The 15,184-nt window shown below is 31.7% G+C and overlaps 2 protein-coding genes across 2 annotated transcripts; one reads left to right on the top strand and one right to left on the bottom strand.

Moving 5' to 3' along the window:
* Positions 1 to 144: 144 nt before the first annotated feature.
* Positions 145 to 2,581, top strand: LOC116777933 (UDP-sugar transporter UST74c). The gene has a single exon (XM_032671746.2). It carries the CDS (start codon positions 367 to 369, stop codon positions 1,357 to 1,359), a length of 993 nt encoding a protein of 330 aa, XP_032527637.2. The 5' UTR covers positions 145 to 366; the 3' UTR covers positions 1,360 to 2,581.
* Positions 2,582 to 7,481: 4,900 nt separating this feature from the next.
* Positions 7,482 to 14,379, bottom strand: LOC116777451 (ephrin type-B receptor 1-B). Its single transcript, XM_032670998.2, has one exon. It carries the CDS (start codon positions 14,006 to 14,008, stop codon positions 10,970 to 10,972), a length of 3,039 nt encoding a protein of 1,012 aa, XP_032526889.2. The 5' UTR covers positions 14,009 to 14,379; the 3' UTR covers positions 7,482 to 10,969.
* Between the last annotated feature and the right edge of the window lie 805 nt (positions 14,380 to 15,184).

Below are 15,184 nucleotides of genomic sequence, written 5' to 3' on the forward strand. Positions count from 1 at the left end.
TAAAATAATAAAATTAATGTAATTTAAAAAGGAAACTAATTATATTAACTCACTTTTATTTAATTTCAATATAGTTTCATTTTTTTTATATTTTTACCACTAGCAATGTCTGACCGTTGCCACCGAATGGTTTTCGTGTAATCTGTCAATGTCATAAATATGCTGTCGTGTTTTCTGATTAACTAAATAAGTTTTGTCTATATGTTTTAAGAACGTCACGAAGAAAACATGAACTTGGTTTGTTCGTGATTTAAACGACCTCGATCATAGAAGTCTCAGTAAATGTTGCGTAGCGTGGCGAAATGTGGAGGATGATAAAATTTGTGAAACTATAGTATTTTTGCAAATAACGATTACTCAGACGAAATGTCGGCACATAGCTCATCCGAGGATGCGGAAGCCGACAGGATACTTATGATAAAAAAGATATTAAGTGCCGCTTTTTACGCTTTTGCCTCGTTTATGATAACAGTGGTGAACAAGACCGTACTAACTTCATATGCATTTCCGTCGTACCAAGTGTTGGGATTGGGACAAATGATAGCTACAATTTTAGTATTATGGTGTGGTCGGTCCCTTAAAGTTGTTCAGTTTCCGCCGCTGGATAGTGGAATAGCTCACCGCATATGGCCCTTACCAGTTATTTATCTTGGAAATATGGCTACGGGACTTGGTGGAACCAAGGAGTTGAGCCTTCCTATGTTTACAGCTCTCAGGCGGTTCAGTATACTCATGACCATGATACTTGAAAGATTTGTACTTGGTATTAAAGCATCATGGCCTGTCCAAGTCAGTGTAATGGCAATGGTTGGAGGAGCGTTGCTAGCAGCTGTAGACGATGTTACATTCTCTTGGACAGGTTACACTTTAGTGTTGCTAAATGATGGGTTCACAGCTGCAAATGGAGTGTACATGAAAAAGAAATTAGACTCAAAGGACTTGGGCAAGTATGGCCTTATGTATTACAATGCACTCTTTATGATAGTCCCAGCTGCCATTGTTGCTTGGTGTACCGGTGATTTGGAACACTCCGCTGCTTATCCTCATTGGGATAATATGCTGTTTTTAGCACAATTCCTGATGTCTTGTCTGATGGGTTTTGTACTCTCATATAGTGTGATGTTGTGTACTCAATATAATAGTGCCTTAACTACAACCATTATAGGCTGTCTTAAAAACATCCTTGTGACATATTTGGGTATGATCATTGGTGGAGACTATGTGTACAGTTTGCTTAATTTTGTGGGACTTAATATTAGTGTATTGGCGAGCTTAGGCTATACTTATGTTACGTTTAAACGTAAACCAAATAACTACATGCTGTTGAATGAGGCAAACAGCCGGGTAAATACAGTATGATCAAATTACTGAGAATTTACCAGCATAATATATTTACATTTTCATTTCTGAGAAATTTATAGATGTTGTCGAAAGTAATTTGGTCAAATTTGTATTTGAAAATAATTGATTTGTAATAGGATAAAATAAATTGTTGGTATATAAAGTAATAATTCTAACGCACATTGACTTATACATGTATTTTTCAATAATTTTATAATCAATTTGAATTTTTTTATAAAATAGTTAATGCGGGCGCCTCAATGATAGTAATTTTTATATTGAGCAAGTGAGAAAACAACAAATTTTTTATCGAGTGATAACATGTGCAGACGTATTTGTAACAAAAAAAAAAAAACAATCAAAACCAGCCAGTTTTGATGTTATATTTAATGTTAAATTTGAAAAAAATGTTCAAAATTCTTGTTGAATCTACATATACGATTACTTTATCATATCTTTAACGAGCAATAACTTTAGGTGATATAAGTGTATAAGTATAAATTTAGTGTTTTTTTTTTTAATTTATATAGGCTTTGTACCAATGGTATAACTATATAACCTAACTGTACGGTCTAATTGAGCAAATAGTTTAATCTATGCCAACATGTTGTGTTAATCAAGAAAATCAATGATTAAAAGCATATTTTTTAATGATTATGAGTTAAACGAACATTTTTGTTTAATATACATATAATTAAATGAACCTTATATACTATGGTTGAATATTGTAACATCTGTTCAATGTCCTTACTTATATTGAAGAGATGTTACACACGGGATTATTGTGTAATGGGTAATTTATAAGGATTTATCATATTATTTAAAATTATTATGGATTATCTTTAGAATATTATATTATTTTTCGTTTTATTGATACATTCAAATACCATATACATTTGCATATTTTTATTTGATATTATAACAGTAATAAAAAATTATTTTTTTTTCACCATACAGTAAATCTTATCAAGCACTCGATTTATGTTAAAAAAATTGCCAGTAAAATACTACGTATGTACTCTTGTGTTATCTATATAGTGTGTGATTTGGTTATACTAATTGCCTTTTATATTTATAACAATTTTATACGTGTTATTCATGTATAGGCTTAAAGTTTGATGTTAAAAATAAATACGACTGTACATTTACCTATCTTAAGAATCATAATTCTACGCACTTTTTTTTTTAAAGTGCTATTTATTAGTCAATTGTGATAAAGATAATAAAAATTTAATATGCATTTTTATTTATTTTCATTTAATTCAGTCACGGCTGTGTAATCGCTAATTTTATAGCTTAGTTCAAACGCTCCGCACCGGGTACGGTTTAATAAGGTTTCATTGTCGCATAATAATAACGATCATAATAAATTAAGCTTGTGATACAATATTAAAGTAACGTAGTACGAAAAATAATGCTAATTAAAATAAAATGTTTCCTTTTATGAATATTAAAAAAAAAAAAAAACGATAAGGTTCAATTATTATTTTGTTATATTTATCTTATCTGTAATTATAAAATAATAGTCGGTGAAGGTCGAACGTGTGCTATGAATTTGTCTATGCATTACATACATGGCTTTAAAAAAAATTGAAAGACACGCATGCGCAGTGACCACGTTGTCATGTATGGGTAGATATGTCTAGTGGAAATGCTAAACGGCACCCTTCGCGACACGCTGATATTTTTTATTCTTTTTTATAACGTATGCATACTATACAGCTACATGAGGCTTGAGCGTCCTATGCGACGGCATGATTCCACATCTACTTTGAAACTTTTTTTTTTTTCAGGTAACAATTTTGAACAGAATGTGACGTGTTGTCAGTTGATGACCGTAGCTATTCAACGAAATATCTCTTCTCGTTACCTTTTGAAATGTTTTCTTTTGAAATAAAATATTTAATCGTTGAATCATAAATGTCTAGACTATAATCAGTCTATGCATGTACCATCGTTCTGTTATATTTTTTAATATTTTCTAACGCCAAATAATGCTACAGGTCTTAACGTTTTAAAATATTAATATTTAATACGTAGTTATACTAAATATTATTTACTGTCTGAACTTTCACGTTATCATGTACATATGCATATTATCACATAAGTATATGTTTTTCTGTTTTCGATACAAAAATTTTGCTTGTTTGAAATATTTTATTTTTATGTATATTTATAATCTGTTCTTTAACTAAGTGAATTTTATAACGGTGTAACTTTTAATTACAAAAATAAATAAAAAGAGATATATGTATTTGTCTCGAAACGTCATGTCTTATCTCTTAATTAATTTTCAGCAATGTTAGCTATAAGAAATATTTTTTAGTATTTGTGTAAAAAAATAAGTAGTTATGTAAAAAATTATAAATGATTTATTTTTATTTATTATATTTGAGAAAAAAGTCCGTTTTGCTTATCTAGACAATATTGACATGGGCAAAAATTTCTTAATAAACAAAAAATTGATTAATGTTTATAAAACAACAAAATTTGGGTGAAAAAAGTGTAGAAACGCCATGATGCTTCCTCTACAGTCTACGTAGTAGGCACTAAGTATATGTGCATCCAAAGACAGCGCTGGTTTGAATATTCAAAAGCTTGTGATAATTTATAAAATAAATGTATAATTTCTTATTAATTATAATAAAATTATTTAAATATAATATAAATAGAATTATTTACCAAATACATTTATACTGAAAAAGTATTAGCATATTACAGATAAAAAAAACCCATAGTTTATATAACTTTACCAATAACTTAGATATATCTAATGTAAACACCACAAAAATGCATCGTCACACCACTTACGTAAAGTTTAAAGTCTTTAATTTATAAATATACATACGATGAATGCAAAACTAGAAGTGCTCCGTATGACCACGCAAATTGGGACTAAGGCGCAGTTAGCAATTAATTGACTGAAGCATCATCGCAAAACCGGTATCACAAAATGTCAAAAAATTTGAATGTTTTGACATTCCAAAGCATGTCGTAAAATTATGTCCATTCTTTATCGTAGCTGTTGATACTTTATTAATATATGATGTATGTGTAATAAGTACTACAAACACAATTGCAATCTGTACATATACGGTATCCACGTATGAATTTTTAATCCGTAATATGTACATACGTTGTAACGTTAGATCTCTTCATATTTTCGTGCACCGACGTACACTTGACCGGTTTTAGACATGCTTCTGAAGAGACCAAAATAAGAAACGGTTCACTTGAGGACGTGCATTCAAAAATATATGCTATACACAGACACCTCAAGAAGGCTTTATGGAATTTAAAAAATATTTTTATGATACGAACATGAAGTTTCCTTTCATACGAACTTATTCATTATGTGCATAACGAGTACATAGAAGGTAAAACGATTCAAGCTTAATATTTCAAATCTACTTCGAATAATTTATTTTAAATTTATTAAGTTTTAAAAAGGTTATTCGCTTCTAACGAATATATTATGTAGGTCTCCTTAGACTATTAATAGTATGATAATTTTATTGAACATTAAGTTATTTTTAAAAGTTAAGTTTAAATATATTTCTTATGTTTTTTTTTTAAGTTAGTTACGTCTTTAGTAAAATATGTACTTATCTACTTACTTCATAATCAGCCGACTGGTTCCTGGAAATCTAACTCACCGTCTCACACAATTACTAGGAACACTTTACATCGAGTTTTTTCATTTTGCTTACTTACTGAACAAATAATTATAATTTTGATATCAAAAAACACATGAAATCGTACAATTTACGATTACTCCAACAGTTATCTTTTGTGTCTATCCTTACCATAAGTTTGAATCCGTAAACTACAACCCGCGAGTTTCCAGTTAATTTTTAGTAAGCTTACTGGTTAAAACCGTTAACTTTACTATAACCACAAAGTTTTTACACACACGGTTCTAATTTAACTATTAAATTAATACAAACATATATTTACATATAATTTCTTACAACATTTTTTGCAATCTATTTTACAATTTAGAGTTTACGTACTATTTTTGATCTTCCCTTGCGCGAGACAATTTTACTTACCCGTACGCTCACCTCAAATTTGAATCGTCACTCTACTACCGTGCATGAATAAAATATTCATTAATGAATGTTCCTATATAATAATATCTACGTAACTTATCGAATGAGAAACGCGAAACGCTTCGTATTTATATATGCATTTATGCAAGGGATTGGAAAAGTTTCCGATTTTATTTTCACCTTCCAACCGATGGAATGACAGTCAAGCACTATCCGGTACATTAAAAAATTGTACGTAAATATGCCGAATTAATAGATCTATAAGAAGGAAAGCTATAGGACTCGATCCCTTGAGAAATTCAAAACATGCTAAGCACAAGTATACGCAGATGTTACGTCGTGTTTAATAAAAATTTCATGTTTTTTACTGCGAATGACGGGCCTGAACATTTAATATTAATTACAAATCAATAGCTCCCCGTTCTTTCCCCGAAAAAGGGTTTTGAAAGACAGACCGTGATCCTATAAGGGTTCTGTTGTGTTTCTTTTGATGCATATGCAAAATTGTGACATCGATTCTAGAGACGTCCTTTAATAATTATAACCACCTGTATAACATATAATTTCAGTTTTATTTGTTTATAGTTTTGTACTTTTATGCTTTATAATGATATGAATATATTTTATTAAACAGCGCTAAATTTTTTATGAACAGCCAGGTCAGGGTAACGTCCGGAAATTAAAGGGTTATGAACGCCTGAAAATTTTTGATGATGTAATTCCACTGTACTGTTGTCCAAATTTATGACTAAATTATTTCTGTGCGGCCTTTTATAACTTTAAAAAATTGATGACTGCATCTAACGTGCAATTTAGGACTCAAAGATAAACGAAATAAGGCATTTTTTTAAACTGTTTACAGAATTCTGTTCATAATCATAGTCATACGAACGTCTAGAACTAAATCTAATGATTTATTCAGTATAGTTTTTTTACCTAATGACACGATTAAAATCACAATAATTTCAACACGAGAGCGACATCTAGTAATTCAGCTGTCCGGTAGATTTTATTTTTGGTGGTGGCACAACTACAGATGGCGTCCCAGTTTTCTGTGTGCGTAATCTTTATCGAATCGGTCTGTAATAGGGACTTTCTCTTTAGTGACTTCGTAACATAAATGTTCTTCACTTTATATGCATTATGAAAAGGATACGAGAGTTGTTTGAATAAAGCGTAATGACGTCATCTCCGCGGTTGTAACAATCGCCTCTTATATTATATATGAAATGTTTAAGTTTCATCATTAAAAGGCATTACCGTGCTCCCTTTAATTTATATTCATTAAAATATAAAAAAAAATGAGGTGAACTTCGATCTCTCCGTCGTACGGCTTGCCTGCATGTGCATAACCTAACATATAGGTATCATTGTCATTTGGCTTATAATTACACTCGCCTTTTCACACACGTTTAGCTTTCATGTGAAATTAAACTGGCGTTTTGCGTTTGCGGTAATTAGTTTATGTTAAATGATACATCCGCATTATCTATTAGGATGATTTAGTTTTGTTAGCATCGAAGGTGAAATGAAACTTTTGAATTAGGTATCGATATTTATTACATAAATTATAGCCAAGCTTACAATTTCATTGATTGTATCTAATCGAATTCATAAAAAAAAAGATTTAACTGCCTAAGATACATGTCAATCTTTTGCAACTACTCAAGGGCACTGAAGGTCATTATGGTGCGACGCCACTACATCTCGTTTCCCGACTCGACAAACAGCAAGCTCGCTCAGATTATTACAATTAATTTATTTTTGAATACAAAATTATATCGGCTCAGCTAGACTACGAACAATAAAATTATATCAGTGCCCCTGCAGTAGCTGTATAAAAAAAAAAAAAATCTTATAATAATATTTTTTTATACTAAGATCACTATGAATTACAAGTAATTAGGCTATGATTGGTGTTACTACAGTTCAACTATTCGATTTAATAAATGACAATATAATAATAATAATAATAATAATTAATGAACTAATCAGCTTTACGACAAGATTCGCAAAAGCAATTTACATACTAGATTTTCGTTTTAAATTTGAGTATGGCTTCATCTCTTACAGTATCACATGTTAAAAAAAATGTATGACCTTCCCTCATCAAATCAATACTTATAACATATAAAAAATTGAGACTATAAATCTTTAATTATATGAATAATAACTGTGTCTATAAGTGTGTAGAGCTCTTGTAAATTTACACATACCTACTACCTAAGAAATGTATAACTAGAGATGTTATTAAATTAAGTTTTACATTTAATGAGAGATTACGAGGAAAAATTGTATAAATATACAAACTATTTATTTAAAATATTTTCTTGTACGAATGTCATATTACCTTCTAAGGGAAGGCGAGTTTATTGCTTTAGGCTTACAGTTTATTATTGGAAACACATTTTACAGACATTATATATAATAAAAATATATATATACATAAATGTAATAAAAGGAATCGAAAATAATAAGAGCTATTTTATTGAAATCTTCAAAATATAAACCACGATATAACAAATACTAAAAAAAGTTACATTAAGACAACCAGCAATCCTATTTTAAGTTTGCATCGGCACTGCTTACGGGGCGTTAGCAGTTTTTAAACTAATAAACCGTCGCACGTTAATATCTAATGAGAAACGGAAAACGCTTCGTATGCAGTGCAGCGCTTAAAACTTAGAATAAGCGTACAGACGTGAATAAAAAAAAAAACATCGTTCCCGTATCGTGTATCAAAAATCTTAGCATCTTTATTCGTCAATATTAATGAAGGTCATAAATAACGCGTTCTCGACCCATTATATAATTCTAATAAAAATATTATTTCTACATTGAATATTGGATATGATAATTGGTGTTTACGTACAGTTTGCATACAAATTATATGTAATCTAAAACAAAAATTCACATATTGTTGTATGTGTGATCTGTTACGATTATTTTTTTTTTTATGTTCTCGCTTGTAATCAGAGCAAAGATTTAAAAAGTTTATCATTGGAAGACAGTGACAAAATTTTTTTTAACTGTGAACTAAATCGCGTCGATAAAAACCCTTTACATACCGTACTCCGACATTTTATTCTACTTACATGTACTTACAGCCTATTTAAGAATCATTGTGAGAACATACGGTTCTATAAGTCTTCTTTGTGTGTACGATCAATCAAAATACGTGTAAACTCGGAATTGACAGATAATAATTATTTAACACTATTATTAATGAAACATTTCTTTGCCATTAAAAACTTTAGTATCAAGAGTATGTCTACTGTGGAAGTACAAAAAAAAATGCGGGCATTGAACAACTACTCTAAAAGACGACATGAAAGGAAGAGTTTTGCAAATTTTCTTGGGATTGTTTATAGTGGTTGGGAAGCTTCCGGCCAAAATCTTAGTTTTGTTCGTTGACAAAGGAATATTTTTCTTATGTGTTACTTCTATAACCAAACTCCTCAAGTTATTTGGACTCGTGTGATATAAATGGCAGTTGTAACGTATGTTTTACATGAATGTAAATTTATCAAGTGTTTCAATCGGCAATATAATGTATGGGGCAAGCTAATGTACCCTCAAATAAAATGATTGGAAAATTTGTTTGGCATTTGAACTGATAAATGGTGTCCTTTAACCTATTATTAACAACTTGGTGCGTCCGTTCGGCAAATATCGACACTGGCGATCCTGGTGATGATTAATTCAATGAAGTCTTATAAAGGAATGACATTAGGTGATTCTATACGTGGGTTCTGGTGATTAAATATTTACAAAACGAACATACACAGGAATCGAGGACAAAAAATAAGCTACATTAATGCAAACTAACTTAGACAAGTGTAAATATCGTTGCGATAATTTTAAACCGCAATATGGCATGTTTTACTTTAGATGTATTAAATTTCAATGAACCGTGGTTCTTTTCACTTCTTAAATATCACACGTACAAAATTTTAAACGTATTAGAAATCATGTAACACATACATATAAACATATATATGTGTTTGCGTATATTTAAGGCATGATTTACATTCCCTATTAAAATAAAAAAAAATATTTTCTACACATTAAGAAAATACGTCAGGCGATAACTGTTATAAAATATACATTTATATAAAATAATGTGTTTCGATATATAAAAATTCACAAAAAAAAAAAAAAAAATACGTATTACCCAGGGTGTGTTATGGAAAAAAAAGTCAAGGTATCGAATCATATGTACGTCTGAAAAACTATAATGAAACTAAACTACAAATGCTTATCAAATAGAATTCGCAAGCTGCACATGTGATTATATCAAAAAAGAGTCGCTCAGCAGTTATACATTCAATACGAATTTCACTAACATTGCATAGCAGGATAGAAGCGATCGGAGTCATGACCCTAATAAGCCTGGAATAGAAATGAAGCCCTTAAAACTATGTTGGCAGTATTATTTTTAACCTACAATATTTCTACCCTTCCAAATTACAGATCTAAAATGAATATATCCATTAAATATAAAAATTATCAGTACATCACACAAGATACAGAGTTTACTTTGAGAGTGTATCTTCAAAAGTATCTCATTCGACATTTTCAAGATGATGTGTACTACACAGCCATAAAAATACAAGAATTACCCAAACTCAAATTATATATAAATATAATAATTTCTTTTACGAAAATTAAAGCAGGGTTTGGTTTAACAAATATTATATACCCTATATACATGTAAATAAGAATAGATAATAGTACACTTAAAATAATAAATTACACTGTGGCAAGTTTATAAGCTAGTTAAGTACAGAATTTGATCACAATGGCAGTATAAAATTGAATTTTGATAAATAAAATTTCATAAGTGGCATAGACTAACACATTCTTACCCTAGAACCTGGTATCCTAACATTTAAAATATTTAATTTTTATAAACACAAATATATCAAAATCATTACAGCAAATTTAGCTACCTACCATATAGTTATACTTAAGACAGATATTACAATTGATAGCCACAATATTGCTATATATTATTTTCATAGCTAAGTATTTTCACATATTAAAATGTTTTTCCAACTTCTGTAACCAAATAAATATTGGTGAAAAAAGCTTACTAACAAACAATGGATCCTTAAATAAATAAATGGCCATATCATATGAAATTAAAAAAATTGTTGCAGGCCCCATTTATTAATAATAATATATATATATATATGTGTATATAATTTTGAAATAACAATGTCAAATCATTATAAATATGTTCACATTTAAAACTTGGCTATGGCTCTTTGTTCGTTGTACAGTCACTACAGAGACGGTAGTTTCATAAAGCTATGGTAAAAACAGTTATTTCCTTCGAGACTTATCCATCCATTCTGTGTCAAAGTAAGATCTTTCCTTAAAATCTAATAATAACAGATAAGATGAATCTGTTTTACATTAAGTCTATTCCTATGACAGTCCAATTTATTAGAAAAATATACAAAATGCACTTTTATTTATATAGATCACTGTATTTGAATCACGTTTTTATGAGAAACCAAAATCCGAGGGTCTTTTTTTTGTATGTTCACATTTACACTCCCTACACTTCGTTACACCAGAAAACCATAAGGACCACTGACGCGTATTTGAGCACGCATACTTTGAACACTGTTCATGATCTTCTTTTGATGCCCGACCAATGTCACACCTAAGGATGCAAGTTGATGAACTGTGAGATCCACAACGGCATTCATGTCTGTGATGCCAGCTGTTCTGAATTTTTCAATGTATCTAGACATTTTGATACATTCCAACCATTCTTCAACCGAAGAAAACTGAATCATATCTGGTGTATCGCCTGCAAGTGGGTCAGCTGAACGATTTTGAGCAATCTTTCTTAAAGTGTCAGGACAACGAATGAGTTTGTCTAAAGTTTTCACAATACTCGCAAAAGTGGGGCGATGTGTACGTTCTTTTTGCCAACAATCAAGCATAAGCTGATAGACAGCCTCCGGGCAATCCATAGGTGCTGGTAGCCGATATCCCTTTTCTATGGACTTAATGACATCTTGATTGCTCCAATTCCAGTAAGGACGCTCCCCAAAGCTCATAACTTCCCAACAAACAATACCCATGGACCAAACATCACTTGCAGAAGTAAACTTTCTGAAAGCAATAGCTTCAGGGGCCGTCCAACGAACGGGGATTTTTCCTCCTCGCGTAGTATACGCTCCATCTGCAGTCGATTCAATTTCACGAGACAACCCGAAGTCCGCTATCTTACAAACAAGTTGTTGATTAACTAGAACGTTGCGGGCCGCTAGATCTCTATGAATGTAGTTCATTTCGGATAAATATTGCATGCCTGTAGCAATACCGCGCAGCATACCAACTAATTGCAAAACACGAAATTTGCCATCATTTGCTCGTAGAAATGTATCCAAGGAACCATTTTCCATGAATTCCGTTATTATCATTATCGGATTACATTTCGTAACAACACCTTGCAAAAATATCACATTTGGATGTTCAAATTGTCCCATTATAGAAGCTTCAGCTAAGAAATCTCTTCTAGCTCTTTCAGTTGATCCAGGTTTTAGAGTTTTAATAGCCACGTCTATTTCTTGCCCACCACTAGCCGGTATCTTTAATTTTCCTCTACACACATCTCCAAATTCACCACCTCCAATAATTGCTTCAATTGTTATACATGAGGCGTCAATTTCACGAGCAAACTCTCTTACTGCTTGATTAGGATCTTCATAAGTGTGAGGATCAATATATGTTCTGGAACCAGTTCCTGCAAATAAAGGTGTTGTTGCATTGCTTCCTGTCTTTGCAGGTCTGTCAGGACCAGTATAAACTTCTCCATTACGATAATTCAATGCATTACAATCACTTGGTTGCTTTTTATCACATTCATCATCAGATCGTGACCGTAGGAATAGAACAGTTGCAATAATTGCAATAACTGAAAGTACAACAACGGCTACCATAACACCAGCAACCAAGCGAACTTGAGCACCTTCTTCTTCTCCAACAAATGATGTTTCAAGTACAGATCCAGTACGAGCATAAACAATGCCACTCAATTCACCCCAGCCTTTTTTCATTTTTGCCCTAACTCTTATGCCATATTCAGTGTCTCTTTTCAGACCTGTTATTATAACATGTGGTTCCTTAGTAATCCTAACAGTAGCATTTGCACTTTTTTCCATATGATCTTTAGGGAAACATTTGACTTCATAGCTTTCTATACTATCATCAGGGTCCGTTAAATCAATGGGTGGCGGGTTCCAAGCTAAAGATAACTTGTCACTTTCAACACTTACTACTCTCAGTTTAGTTATTACACTAACAACAGATGCTTCAGTAACTGCTGTTATTTCTACCTTTTTTGGTGATTCACCAGTTAAGTCAGATACACCATTTAAAGCGAATACTTGAAATTTATATTCTGTTACTGGTTCCAATCCCATGATTGTAACCCTTGTTGAGTTTAACCCAGATGCTGCAGGTCTGTACTCAATATTAGAAGCGCAATTTGAACAATGCACTTTGTAAGTAACATCACTGCGACCACCTGTTACATGAGGCGGTTGCCATGCCAATGAAATGGAAAATTGATCAGCAAAAGTAACAGTCAAATTATCTGGTGCAGATGGCGGTTGAGTACAGGGTATATTTTTTGGATCTTTCTTCGCCCTAAAGAAACCTGGAACACATTTGCATTCTACTGCAGCAAAGACAGTTGATTCAGAATAATCAGGACATGGAATGCACGATTCATCTCCAGTATGTGCTTTGAACTTCCCAGGTGAACATTTATTACATATTTGATTGTTATGATCTGGTTCATATCCAGCACGACATTTACATGATCCACTTGGCAGTGTCCACTTACCATCTCCTTTACATAAATAAACAGGGGCAGACTCTCCAGCAGCTATTTCCGCATGTTCAACACATGTCCCATTAGCCGTTTCTATAACAGTTACTTCTCTACCAGTTGGGGTAGCCGGAAATTTTGCAAAATTGATAGTTACTTCAGGGCATGTAATATAGTAAACTTTTACTGCTAATATGGAAATACATGCTCCTTGATCTCTAAATGCTATATAAACACCTCTCTTGGTAACAGCAATGCTTTTCACTTCTGTATTTATATCAACTTCTGAATTTGTATTAAATCTACCCTCCCCAGCAGCTATACGGCCAACTAACTTATAGCTTTCAGGTTCCCAAGGTGGTTGTTCCCTAGTCGCGACATCAAATTCATAATAAAGCAGGCTAAAAGTTTCCTTACAACTCAGGGCATTTCCTGGGAAAAGGGAGCAGTCTCTGATAGTAAATTTTATTTCAATGTAAATACGATTTGCATTTCTTCTTTCTATAAATGGAGTCCATAACCAATTATTGACGTTATGGTGAGCAACGTCGCAGACAACATAAGAGCGCCAGTTAATTTGTTTCTCAAAATTAGTGTAAGATTCTTCCAACCAACCTGGTGTACTCGCTAATGGGCCGTAAGGATAACGTGTCCAACCAAGAGTCGCCTCCGTGGTTGTGTCAAGCAACATAACTTGTTCACCCCGAACACTCAAAGCGGCTATTACAGCGGCCGCCACCGCTGCGCAAATCCACATCATCTCGACGACATAACAATAAAGCAATGCAGAAAATACAATTTTTATTAAAAAAAATGTAATAAAACCACAACGTTCTTACTACATAATGACAAAAACGAGTCCTCGTTATTAAAGGCTAACACTTCACTTTTTGTCCAAGATAAAGGACTGTCCCGTCATTTCTCTACGGCAATGCACTTCAAGTGTTCGCGACGACAATGATGAAAGTTTATAATTGAAAACACTAGACACTCACTATATTTAAGTCCAATAAAGTTAACAGTGATTTCAAATAACCAATTCTCGTATATTACACATAAAACCGCATTTTTAATATTTATTGATCCTGCAATAACGAGTCCGAATCCAACTTTCCTGACATGGAATGATGGACGCGCAGCACAGCGATGTGTTGCTATATTCAATGGTAATTTTTGAAAAGTGTTGCTATGTGACAAACTTTACCTTAGAACCAAACAATGTGCAAACTTAATAATTAATTAATAATACTCATTTACATCATTGTTTTATGCTACTTTCATCGTTGTCATGGAAAGTGAAAAATTGTAAAAAAAAAACACTAAAATATTATTTTACCTCAGACGAAAAATATTCACAGATAAACCAATTAAAAGTGTTGCCGTTCGTACATCTTTAAATCGAACTTCAGGGTTCCTATATTTGAAAACTTTACAAAACCTATAAAAACAAATTTCCTTATTAAAATATTTAGAATTGTTCAAAAAAATATTGCAATTTATTGCTGTAAATAACATTATACGGAATAGGCAGGATTTAGGTATTTTTTATAAAACTTTTTCTAAAGTAAATAAATATTGTCGCAGGAAAATATATCAATAAACTTACAATACGACTTAGAATTGTTATTAATAAAGGCACAAGGGATATATTTGAAATATAAACATTTTTCTTACACATTGTCTTTACCCAAACAAAATATTGCGAACAAAACTATACATACAAAAAACGCATTGATTTATGTTTTCTTCCACATAAAAAAAACTTTGTAAATTAACATGGACCATAAGTATTTTGATTGTCGTCCAGTTTTTCAAATTACAATTACCATAAATTAGTCTAACCTACCTATTCCATGGTTTTCAATGAGTGATTAGTTTTCATATATATTTTTTCTACCAATCCTTTTACTCCTAGTTTCTACTACAGTTTTGCCAA

This window comes from Danaus plexippus, chromosome Z, assembly GCF_018135715.1.
Source record: "Danaus plexippus chromosome Z, MEX_DaPlex, whole genome shotgun sequence".
NCBI lineage: Eukaryota > Metazoa > Arthropoda > Insecta > Lepidoptera > Nymphalidae > Danaus > Danaus plexippus.